General features: G+C 39.5%; 1 protein-coding gene across 2 annotated transcripts in view; it reads right to left on the bottom strand.

Annotated features, from left to right (window-relative positions):
• The window catches only part of LOC123762325 (cysteine and glycine-rich protein 1), a 37529-nt gene extending 28521 nt beyond the window's left edge, over positions 1-9008 (bottom strand). The window contains exon 1 of one of the 2 annotated variants that reach the window (XM_045748796.2): positions 8844-9008. Coding sequence is in view for 1 of the 2 variants with exons in the window: in XM_069325851.1 (XP_069181952.1) it covers positions 3100-3164 (65 nt within the window). In the remaining variant the exon portion in view is untranslated. Of the gene's footprint in view, positions 1-3099; positions 3180-8843 lie in introns of those variants that run through there. The other variant, XM_069325851.1, reaches the window with a different exon arrangement.
• Between the last annotated feature and the right edge of the window lie 3049 nt (positions 9009-12057).

The following is a 12057-nucleotide window of genomic DNA, read 5'->3' as shown; positions in this document are numbered from 1 at the left end:
CTCCTCTCACCCCTTAAAGGCCGACACCCCTCCCCACTCTCACCCACCAAACATCACTCCTACGTCAACTCCCGCAAGTAATGCCAGGGACTCGGCCTCCTACTCTCAGTGGACATACTTTTCAGAAATGCAACACGGCTACGTAATGTTCAAATGTATGTGAAGGGTCTCATTGATTCAACTCACTTTTATGTTTGAAAAACGTCTGAATTTCTTTAAGTTTGATAAAATAACTATGCCCAAGATTACCATCAGAGTGCCGTCGGGATGATGGGCAAATAGCCTCGGCTACCATCATCTTTTGTACGGTCGTGATGGTCGAGCGGTTAAAGTCACCTGTACACCAAACACACTGATACCTCTCAACCAACCAGCATTACATATATAAAGCATGGAAGAGCTCTAGAATATATATGGACAGAAGACCCTTTATATCTTGATATCTAGAAACTAGGTATCGTTTGCAGACCGCCAGAGTAGAGTTACATAGAAACTAGTAGCACACCTTGCAGAGCTTTACTCTTAAACACCAGCTAAAGACATGCAGGGGCAGTGATAACCCAAAGATAACTTATATGCCGATAAGACGTCTTTGAACAACCGGACAGCATCTCTAGATAACTCCTTGAGACACGTCAGCATCCTCTGATATCTGAGAGCTCATTCATGCACCTGTCAGCTCATTAACACATTTGCCAACTCATTCAGACAGCTGCCCACTTCGCAAGACACCTGTCAGCACCTTCAGACAACCAGGGCTGGGCTGGACCTCGTAACATAAGAGCAGGTCTTCAAAAATCAATGGTGGTGAGAGTGATCCACTGACCCTACACCGCCCCACACCCGACACCCAGTGTGTGTGTGTGTGTGTGTGTCTGTGTGTGTGTGTGTGTGTGTGTGTGTGTGTGTGTGTGTGTGTGTGTGTGTGTGTGTGTGTGTGTGTGTGTACTCACCTAGTTGTGTCTGCAGGATCGAGCATTGACTCTTGGATCCCGCCTTTCGAGCATCGGTTGTTTACAGCAATGACTCCTGTCCCATTTCCCTATCATACCTGATTTTAAAATTATGAATAGTATTTGCTTCCACAACCTGTTCCTGAAGTGCATTCCATTTCCCCACTACTCTCACGCTAAAAGAAAAGTGTGTGTGTGTGTGTGTGTGTGTGTGTGTGTGTGTGTGTGTGTGTGTGTGTGTGTGTGTGTGTGTGTGTGTGTGTAAAAGTTATGTATGTCACGCTGTATGTATACTGAGACGCTTATATTAACACTGAATAATGGTGAAGAATTAAAAAAAATGTGTATGTGTGCGAGAATGAAGTCAAGAATGAAGGAGGAAATGAAGATATACATTGATAAATGAATAAGGGAAAAAAATGGCGACACGAAAGGGGGAAACTGATTAAGGAATGAAGGAAAGATTCTGAAAAATAATGAAAACAAGAATTGAAATGGGTAAAAAAATTGGGGGATTGGAAAGGTACACGAACAGAGACGAAGGCGAGAAAGCCAAAAACGACAACACATTAGTTTAAGAGTTGAGAGAAGATGGGAAAACGTGGCGCGTATCAAAGCTTAGAATGTTCCCGTAGGACCAAATATGTCGTAGCCTCACATACCCTAACGATTAAAAGTGACTGTTATCAATGAAATGTGCGTGTTGTTATCTTCCGCAGTTATCAGTGAACCGTGTGTAACAAGGCTTAATCATGATTGTAATACGATGTTTCCAACGACTCTAGTTTAAATAAACATAGGTCCAAAAATATTATTCACATAAGAAAAATATTATAAGTATTAGGCCTCCCCCGTCTCGTCCAGACACATCTCCACTCCCACCCTACTCTTACTCATCCCTCTCACTCATAAATTCTTTACCCAGTCTCCCTCTACCCATAACTTCCCCATGCCCCGTCTACCCCCTATATGGGTGGTTGACGGGGCAACCCACAATAATCAACCTTCCACACTAGGGAAGTAAGGGATAACGGAGCTAAGGCGTATATAGAATGTAAATAAAGAAATGAGCATTAAAGTCATGTAAACAAACACGGATGGTCTTACAAACAAGGTGCACAAATACAAGGAACAAATAAGGAAACTCCCTGAGGTTATTGCATTCACAGAAATAGTCAGGAGTTTTATTGCAGTATTCCCTAAGGACGGCCGTGGTGTAAGAGGGGAGAAGGAAGAGTACTGGACAAGCGAGGTCAAAACAAAATAAAACAAAACAACCCCCTCCTTCTTTACCCTTAACCAATACCGCCCTTCACTAGAGCTGAGGAAACCGTGACGTTTAAGAACTGAAAATTGTTTAATTAACCAGACTCTATGCATCTTGTAACTTCCGCTCTCTCTCTCTCTCTCTCTCTCTCTCTCTCTCTCTCTCTCTCTCTCTCTCTCTCTCTCTCTCTCTCTCTCTCTCTCTCTCTCTCCCGTAACAGCCTTCCCACGAAAGGCAAACCAAACAATTAAATTGGCATGGTAAACTATAACTAGCAACAGGAAATACTTACAATTACAACACACTTTCTGCCTCTATTGTCACCCATTATATGACATCAGTGACATTAAAAGTACTATACACACCTCCAGCTATTGCTGGTAATTATCATTTACAATGCTCTAGCAACCAATCTCCCATTACTATCCTGAGTGTACTTTCGACGCATCATAAATTTATACAGCTGTGTAACTTCTGCATTCCAGTAAGCGATTCAATTTGCCACGAAAACCATTTAAAGTCCGGATGCATCCAAGGAAAAACTGTTACAGTACAATACATTATATTCCTTTCTTGTTATTAGTATTCTAAATTGTCTTACAATAACACATACAATCGCGAAGAATCTATCTTTTGATACGCCTAATCCAGTTAATGGTCTCTACAACCTAATATGGCAGCCTAGCCCAGAACATTAATATAAAATATTGTTAACTTTTAATATATTTAATATATCTTTACCTAACTTAAACTAACCTGCTTCAAACTAAACCCAGTCCCAGCAAAAAGTAACAAAATTCATTTGATATAGTCTTTCTTTGAAGCTTGCAACCCAGAATTTGGTCACAAGTGGAGGCCTTGACAAAAGAGGAACATCACCTGCGTTGCAAGACACGATAGGCTGGTGCAGGTACGCGTGCAAGGGTTGCAAGGTCATCATGCATCACCACTACACAAAAACAACACTGCACCTAAAAGATCAGAAGAGGATATATAAATACTGCAAGGCAACCCAAAGGATTACTCTTCAACCCACTAAACAATCAAAGATTCTTGTTTTAACTAGATTAGAAAAGCTTCATCACTGACAATAAAAGCTTCATCACTGAAAATAAAAGCTTCATCTCTGATAATAAAAGTTTAATCTCTGATAATAAAAGCATCAACTCTCAGATACTAAAGCCCAAATTCCTTTGGTTCAAGTTTCCCGCCCGTTTGAAACAAAGGCATGGCAAAGCTTGCATTTACTTTTAATGTCCTCACCATATGGCGGTGAGAGGGCTGAGGATAGATACATGGATCCTGCAGCTGGCCAACGACCACAAACAAGATATGAAGTAGTGCACACTGTTGAACATGACCTGCTCTTCCGGTGTGTTTACTTATCCTAATACTGTAGTGTTTTTGCTTGTGCTACATCCAAGTCACGTTTTACAAGCATTTCCGGCAATTGATCTATAAGAGAATATCTGACGGGTCCAAAGCTGGAGGCTCGACACTTGGGACTATCCTCACCAAACTTTGCAGAGAAAGTGGTCTGGGGTACGGGCCGGACATAGACTAGTTGTGCTCGGTCTAAGTAGTGTAATTGAGAAATATCAGCTTTTAAACCAACCCCCCATGTGCGATTTTCATTTAGTCTAGTTGAATTTTGTATTTAGACAGTATTTAGTGAACATGGTCAGAGGGATGAAGGGAAAGTGGTGAAGAGTAGAGAGGGGTGGTAAAACGTAAGGAAGATGGGTAGGAAAGAGATGAGAGAGAGAGGGAATGATTGGGAGAGAGTGGGGAAAAGGGAAGAAAGACCCTGGCACAGCTGGGTACCCCTCCTAGTGTATCCACTGTATATATATATATATATATATATATATATATATATATATATATATATATATATATATATATATATATATATATATATATATATATATATATATATATATATATATATATACGTTCCTTCAACGTTACACGGAAGTTAAATTAGGCTGCGACGTAAATTTAATATGAAAAATATGAAGCACTGCCTTATACTCTATACCAGCAGTAACGGCTCCATTATCTCGTTATGTTGGCGTCTTATCCGAGGAACATTCAAATGCTCTTAGCGCTGTCATTTTTTATCATTACTCTTATAATTTAAACCTCATTCGTGCACTTTTAAAGATGTATTACAACATACACGAAAGCGCTCAAGTAATTTATTGTTGAATTATCTTTTGTGGTCATAAGTATTACCATTATTCCTCGTGATACACACATATACATGGTTGTGGTTAAGAGTATTAAACTTCAACAGAGACCACCAAACGACCAGTGATAAGGGTTAACCAGTGAGGGCTGTTTGCAAAGCACCTGATGCCAGCAACTATCCCACTAACACACAGCAACACCCAATCAAAAACAGGTGCTGAGAAGCAGCTGTCACAGCCACCCTGCCTCACCGTGTGTTTGATCCTGCTCCCAATATCTCTGCCGCTTCTTTGCTTTTCCAAGGCCTGTACCTTCTGTGAGAGATAAAGATAAGAGCAAGAGAAGGAAATAGTGTAACATGAGAACCATCTTAGCACACAAGTGAGCGTGTAGAGCGTAACATCCCCGCCAGGTAGCCTGAGCCAGTACTGACTCATGCAATCCCATTTTATACAACATATTTACCTGAATTTACCTGAGGATAGGAAGCCAGTGGCTTGTCAATGATCCCCCGATGATCTTTTCCAGCTGTATTTTAAAACCCAGCAAAGTTTTGGAACTTAATGGCGGGTTAGGGAAGATATCAGTCTCTACGAGGAAGTGAGGTCTTGCTACATACTACCTCTACCTACTACTAAAATGTGGGCACCAGGTTAGCAAAGAAGCCACGTAGTAGGAACAACGAGGAAAGACTGCACCAGTTACAATTCAACAAAATTCTCCGATGTACTGACGAAATTGTTGACAATGACAAACTAACTGGAAGAACCTGGACCAGGAAACATAGATGGAAGCTGTACGTGTGGGGGAGCCCGTGTCAATATTAAAAAGCGGTGAAGCTGTGCAACGAGCTAGTTAAAGAAGTAGTAGACTGGATCCGTATGGCTTCAAAAGTAGATACCGAACTCAAAGCTCAACAACGTTAGTCGGTCGAAGGCTGAAATACAGACCAGGGAACTGAAGTTTAAACGTGCAGTCATCGGGAGGACAAACCCTTCATGCAAACTGCACCTACTATCAAGAAGTCTAAATTCTACAAACGTAGCGCTCGACCCAGTAAGCGCATTTAGGTGCCAACACATTTCTCTCCTTCTCTATGTTACATTCCATACACCACCTTCCTGTTCCTAGCGCCCCGCACCACTTGCACAACAATGGCAGGACCATTCTAAGCGCTTCATTGTAGTATTGTGTGGGAGGGAATGTAGTCCACATTATTCTACATAAACAATTACCACCCGACATGTGTTGCTACAACAGCTTTCACAAATGTTGTTACTGATCTGACGAGAATACAGTATATATATATATATTTGAGATATTTTACGAATGACAATGATACAAATGACCTTTAATACAGATGCATATTCAACAAGAATACGCTGGACGCATCTAATCCTTCGATCGTTGTCGCCCTTCAAATCAACAATATTGCGAGAAGAAACCCGCATAGAAAGTCCAACAGATGAAATAGGCGGGGCTTGTGAACTAGAGGTCGGCACGTTGATCACATAAGTAAACTCGTTCCACCATTTTGTACCGTCATGGTCATGTATACTGAGTACCTGATACTTAATCCCAGGAGTTGGGTTCAACCAAGAGGACGTCGGTCGTTGAAAGCGACCGACGTTACATAGTAAATAGTATGTAACGTCGGTCGCTTTCAACCAAATGCCCAGTGGGAATATTTGAGTATGTACTTCCCTATCCTAACTCCTCATTTAAGAATACAGTTTTCTTGCATATCTACAAACATTAATATAAACGAACCTACACATTTCTCACATTCATTACAAACAGATCAAAGTTAACTTTGCGTTATCTTGTAGCTTTAGACAACATGAGGAGTTCGGGCAACATTACCCCAACAAGGGTTCACAAAGGCTGTCAGCATCCAGGGCTTCGTAAACGGAAGCCAAGCGATACACTTCATTATTTATTACATATAATGCATATGAACTGCTCCCCTTTGCTATTCATATGACAGGCCAAAACATTTGTTGACATACCTTATTACTTTCTATACGTTAATAATAGACAAATAATATCCTACATATATTTTGCTTTCCATGTATACTGTATATATATAGGAGGAAAGCATTTGGATATACATTTATTTTCGACACTTCCCTCCTTTTTTTCATAATTTTTTATTTAATGGGCATCATGTTCATTATGTGGAAAAGTTATATAATTACGTAATGGAGTCAGGTACCGGACCTCGTTGTTCTTAAAATAAAGAATTCCTCTACGTGGTGAACTAGTAACATACAGTTACTAGTTCATTTACATAGTTACTAGTTACATTTGTCTATCCTGCAAATTACAGCCTATTCAGCGGGCGGCGGCGGGAAGGTTTTAAACGGAAGCTACCATGATGTAGGTCGGGACCACAACGCAGTAACTACGCCGCTTCTTACGGGCTATTCATGCCCGTGCCACCTCTTAAGTGGCTTAATCTTTATCAATCTACGCCGCTTCAGTCTTACCCTCCCCCCCCCTCCCCATTGCCAATCTAGGAAAACGATCTTAATGTAACATTGAATCAATGTAAATCCTACCTTGATTTAATATTACTCAAGTATATATATATATATATATATATATATATATATATATATATATATATATATATATATATATATATATATGAGACAGTCTCAGACCACGGAGGAAGAATTTAAACAGGAATTTCCATAAGTACTTTTGTTTATTAATACACTTCAGAAGGAATGCAAGTACTTAAGGAAATTCTTGTTTCAATTCTTCCTCCGTGGTCTGACACTGTCACATTTTTCATCACGAGCAAATTTTCGTGATTTACACACACACACACACACACACACACACACACACACACACACACACACACACACACACACACACACACACACACACACACACACACACATGGTGAAAAAGACAGCATAAACAGATCAAAATAATGGGTGCCAGAAATATGGTCAAAATACCAAATTCATTTAAGCTGAAGAGAAAGTTGAAACTCAAAATCGTTTTCAGGAAGAAAGGATCTAAATACCATACCACGAGAAAAAAATAGCCAAGCACCATATATGTTTATCATGTTTTTACAACAGGCTTTTCGACAATCAGTTTTTGTATAATTAAAACATATTGTCCAGCTTCTGAGTTATTATTTAACACTGACTGACAGCCGCATATTAACATACAGTATATAATTTATCAAGAAATATCAAGATTTTAACGTGCTTAGCTAAATGAGTTGTGGGGTTCAGTCCCTGAGCCTGAGCCTATTATGTGCCTCTGTAACCCTTTTCACTACTGCCCACAAGATAGGTATAGGGTGAATAATAAGTGTACTAGACTAACTCAAGGTAAGAATAATGTAATACTATATCCTCAAGCATAGAATAGGATTAATTGGATTATTGTTGTCCCCATACCCATCGTGTGGGTGGAAATGTCACCGAATCACGTAATTGGTTCAGGAATTGGACAACAATTAATGTTCTTTAATTTCCTGGGGAATTTAAACATGTTAACCGAAGTCCTTATTAACTAAAATGTCTGGCAAGTATACATGTAGACCTGTTATACAGTATACGTGTTATTCGAATAAAGTAGAACCCGTTATTTAGGATGAAAATACATTCTTCAGTATACAGGAATAGCTATTCTGTAACATATAAGTACAGTACTATAATTTTATTATTACTTGTAATTTTACCACAGATTTGAGGCAAATACAAATGTGTAACTACAATGGATTGTCCCAACAATCAACCACAAATGCACAATTGCTTACCTTAAATAACTTTGAGGGCCAATTCCTGAATCAATTATATGACTAACGTTTATGCCATCCCCTATTTAACTGGGTATAGGGTCCCACAATATTCGTATTTTACTATGTGTGTACTAGCCATATACCAGCTTTACACAAATGTACTTCATTTTTAAGTCATCTCTAAAAATTAGATATAGCTATTGACTGTTATAAAGCTGTAATAGGATCACTATCTTTATCCAGATTCCCGAAGACTGACAAGAGGTCCCAACACGTGGGAATATCTATCGCGCCTCCCTAAACTACGAATATCTGGATGAATGATGAATATATATATATACTGGAGACCAAGAGCTGAAACCTCTGCCTCGACCACGCGTTGATGACGGAGCGTTTCTGGATCACAACACCTGGCGTAAAACCAGTTTCTTATAGAAAATATTTTTGCTTTCAAATGAGAGAGTAACGGTGTAGCCAAATTATTAAGCCACATACCTTCATTCTCATTTTGATTATGTGGATGTGATACAGGATGTGATACAGGTTATGCATGCCCCCCGTAGTTACTTTGATGATTAACTTTAGGGGGGCATGATAATACCTTAAAGTACCTTTGGAGAGCCCGCAACAGTAAAATGGTATAGTAACCTCGCATACTTACGCGCTTAAATGCAAGCCGCGGAATGTGGGATGCTAGGACGAAAACGCCCCCTTTCCTTCTGTAACCAAAAAATGTAATTTCTTGAGAGAGTTTTGTGTGGTGGGAGGAAGTAGAGAAGACGTGAACGGTACAAAATGCCAAGCGCGACTGGTTCACCATGCTGGGCCACCCGCCTCTGTTCCCCCAGCGGCCGCCTGTGTTGCCGCTGGCCTCATGGCATATACCTTTTATCACACCTCACTCCCTCTCCTGTGTCACGTCTGTATTTATGTGGTGTGTCGCTCACTTGAGTTCCTCTACAGCTGATAACTCACATTTACCTGTCAAGATAACTAACTGTCTGAAGGACATACACCAGAAACCAAAAAAAAAGACAAACTCCTAACTCGCAAATACCGTTGTCAAACTATGTTATCATATTTGTACCTCCTTTATTCAAAGCACGAAAGTAATCATATTGTTTTCTAGGATACCGGGATAATTTTTTGGATAACTAAAATGTGCACTTGTGTTTGGCACTGTAATACAATCGTACGAAAACGAAGTACAATATTGGTAAGGGAAGGTCACGATATGGCAACGTTTGGCAGCTGGTGGGTGAGTTGCCAGGTGGGAGATGCTGAGGTGATCAAGGCACCTTCAGCACCTATTGCATTCATTTCCTACACTACAAATTAACTAGAGTTTAGCACGAATTAATATTGCATTTAATAGCATTGTCATTAGCTAAGTGAGTTTAGCAAACACAGCTAATTGTCATACAGAGGGCATGTATACATGACAATTAGCCAGCACTATCAAACGTTAGGTGAATGATGTTTTTTTATTAAAAAGCTTAGGTATACATAACAATGTGCTGCTACCCTATTCCACATGAAAGATTACACAGTGTAGATCAAACACTAGCTATACGTTCATGAGGATATCCTCATGATATCCTCATTGCAAATGTCCAAAAATCTTGCAAGTCACAAATCTTAGGTAAAAAGTTTGTGATTGAAAGTTTTATTTCCTTATTAATAAACTTAGGTATACATAGCAATGTGCTGCTACCTTATTCTATATGAAAGATTATACAGTGTAGATAAACAAAAAACTATCTATAAGTTCCTCCAATATTCCCACCTCGCAGGATGGTTAGTCATACATGGAATCAGGGGAGAATTAAAACACCAACCTCAATACAAAAACAAATTAACTCTGACTAAAAAATCAGATGAGAACATAAAATGTAAGACTGGTCTATTAGCCCCCACTAGCAAAATCTTGGTACAGCACAAGAATATCTTCCAATATTCCTGAGTATATGAAGTAATTACAGAGCGCGAAAAGATACGTGAATTTAGAGACAATTCTATAACCAATGTTCCAGCGATGTGTAAATATTTCATTCAAAATGATCTGCTACCAGAAATTTTAGCCAAATATCCCCAGTTTGCTAACTGTAGGTAGTAACTAAGTGATTGTAACCTATCCACCGCTGCCCACTGGATGGGGGGCGGTGTGCAGGACAAACGCATAAATTGTGACACTAGCTCTCCACATATGTCAGTTGCTTAATTTAGAACCTGTAATTGAGGTCGATCTCGAACCCATTGTTGATGTGACGACTTATATTGAATTTTGTAACTAGCTCATCAAGATTGTAACTTGCTTAGCTAAATGAGTTGTGGGGTTCAGTCCCCTGAGCCCATTATGTGCCTCTGTAACCCTTTCCACTACCGCCCACAAGATGGGTATGGGGTGCATAATAAATGAACTAAACTAACAGGGCAATCACAGATATAGTGTTGGAGAGTATGTCCTAAATCTAGTTCATTAAAGTGCATTAGCTGGTAGTGTGACTCTTTATCGTGCAATATGACACGTCATGAGTTTATTAGCTAAACAAGTTATAGTTAGTTTAGTTCATTTATTATGTACTCCATACTTATCATATGGGAAAGGTAGTGGAAAGAACATAGAAACTGTATTGGAGGGGACCTAAACATCCCTTCTAATGCACTATGTGTGCTTTCCTCCGAGGCTAAGGGTCCCTTTCTTCCAGTTAGAGATGGTACTCCCTCCACCTCCAGAATCTGGTAGGCAGTTTCAACTAACAGTATCATTATTGCCTAACACTTCATTTGTTCCGGGGTTACGTTAATATATCTAGTGTAGTTCCTCTAGTAAAACAATTACGTTTTCTTTGAACCATTAACCGCCAAACCGTCCAGCTTGATGGTGAGGTATTATAAATTCGGTGACATATAATTGTGTAGAAGATCTACTGGAGAGGATAAAACAGCCAGTCAGAAGGAATACCTCGAGTTGGATACTTAGAATTATTAAGGAATTAATGTCACAAAGAGATGGCTTATAACAATTGCATTTTAAATGTTGTTGAAATCATGTAGTTCAATATAGTAATATATAAGCTGTGTACTGAAAATGGTATTGATAATGTTGTACATGAATCTATTGATGAAAAATTATGAGGCTCTACAAATGTCTATAAGTTTGTGGTTCCTGGAATAATTAGTTTGTTCTGTCGGGTTCGTTCTCGACTCACAAACGAGAATTTCGAGTTCGAATCCTGGGCGGGAAGGAAATGGTTGGGCGTGTTTCCTCTCACCTAATGCATCTGTTCACCTAGCAGTAAATAGGTACTCAAAAGTTAGTCGGCTTGTTATGGGGTTGAATCCTGGGGAGGGTATGTAGTTTGACCTTGGAATGGAGGGGTAGACCTCGATATAAGCCAAACATGTATATACACTGGCTGCCTGTCCCCCGACAAAGTGAATTATTAAATTGTATTCATCTTAGTGATTTGTGCCTCAAATTATTTGTTTTGACTATCTTTTATGATTTGTTACTTAATGTCCGTAAAATGTAAACAATTATATCAAACAATTCCACTTAGCATGATAACAGTATACTGAGCCTTGTCGTTTATATTATACAGTTTATGATTATTCATTTTAATATTTAAGATCATAGTTAGGTGAACAAATCTACGAGGGCCGTAATGGGGATTCGAACCAACGTCCGGGATTATCCCACACGAGCCTAAGTCGACTGCGCCACGACATGGAAAATAATTTGGGTCTGGCATCTGGGATGCTCTGTGTCTGGGATCATCCCGCACGCAGGTTCGAACCCTCATCATTGTTCTTGTGAATTTGTTAATTTGATGCATTACGCTATTGCGATTTCTGTGTGTATATCAGAGTTA

The sequence above is a fragment of the Procambarus clarkii genome, chromosome 2 (genome assembly GCF_040958095.1).
Source record: "Procambarus clarkii isolate CNS0578487 chromosome 2, FALCON_Pclarkii_2.0, whole genome shotgun sequence".
Classification (NCBI taxonomy): domain Eukaryota; kingdom Metazoa; phylum Arthropoda; class Malacostraca; order Decapoda; family Cambaridae; genus Procambarus; species Procambarus clarkii.
Note: the sequence above shows the minus strand (reverse complement) of the source record. Positions and strands in the feature narration are given on the sequence as shown.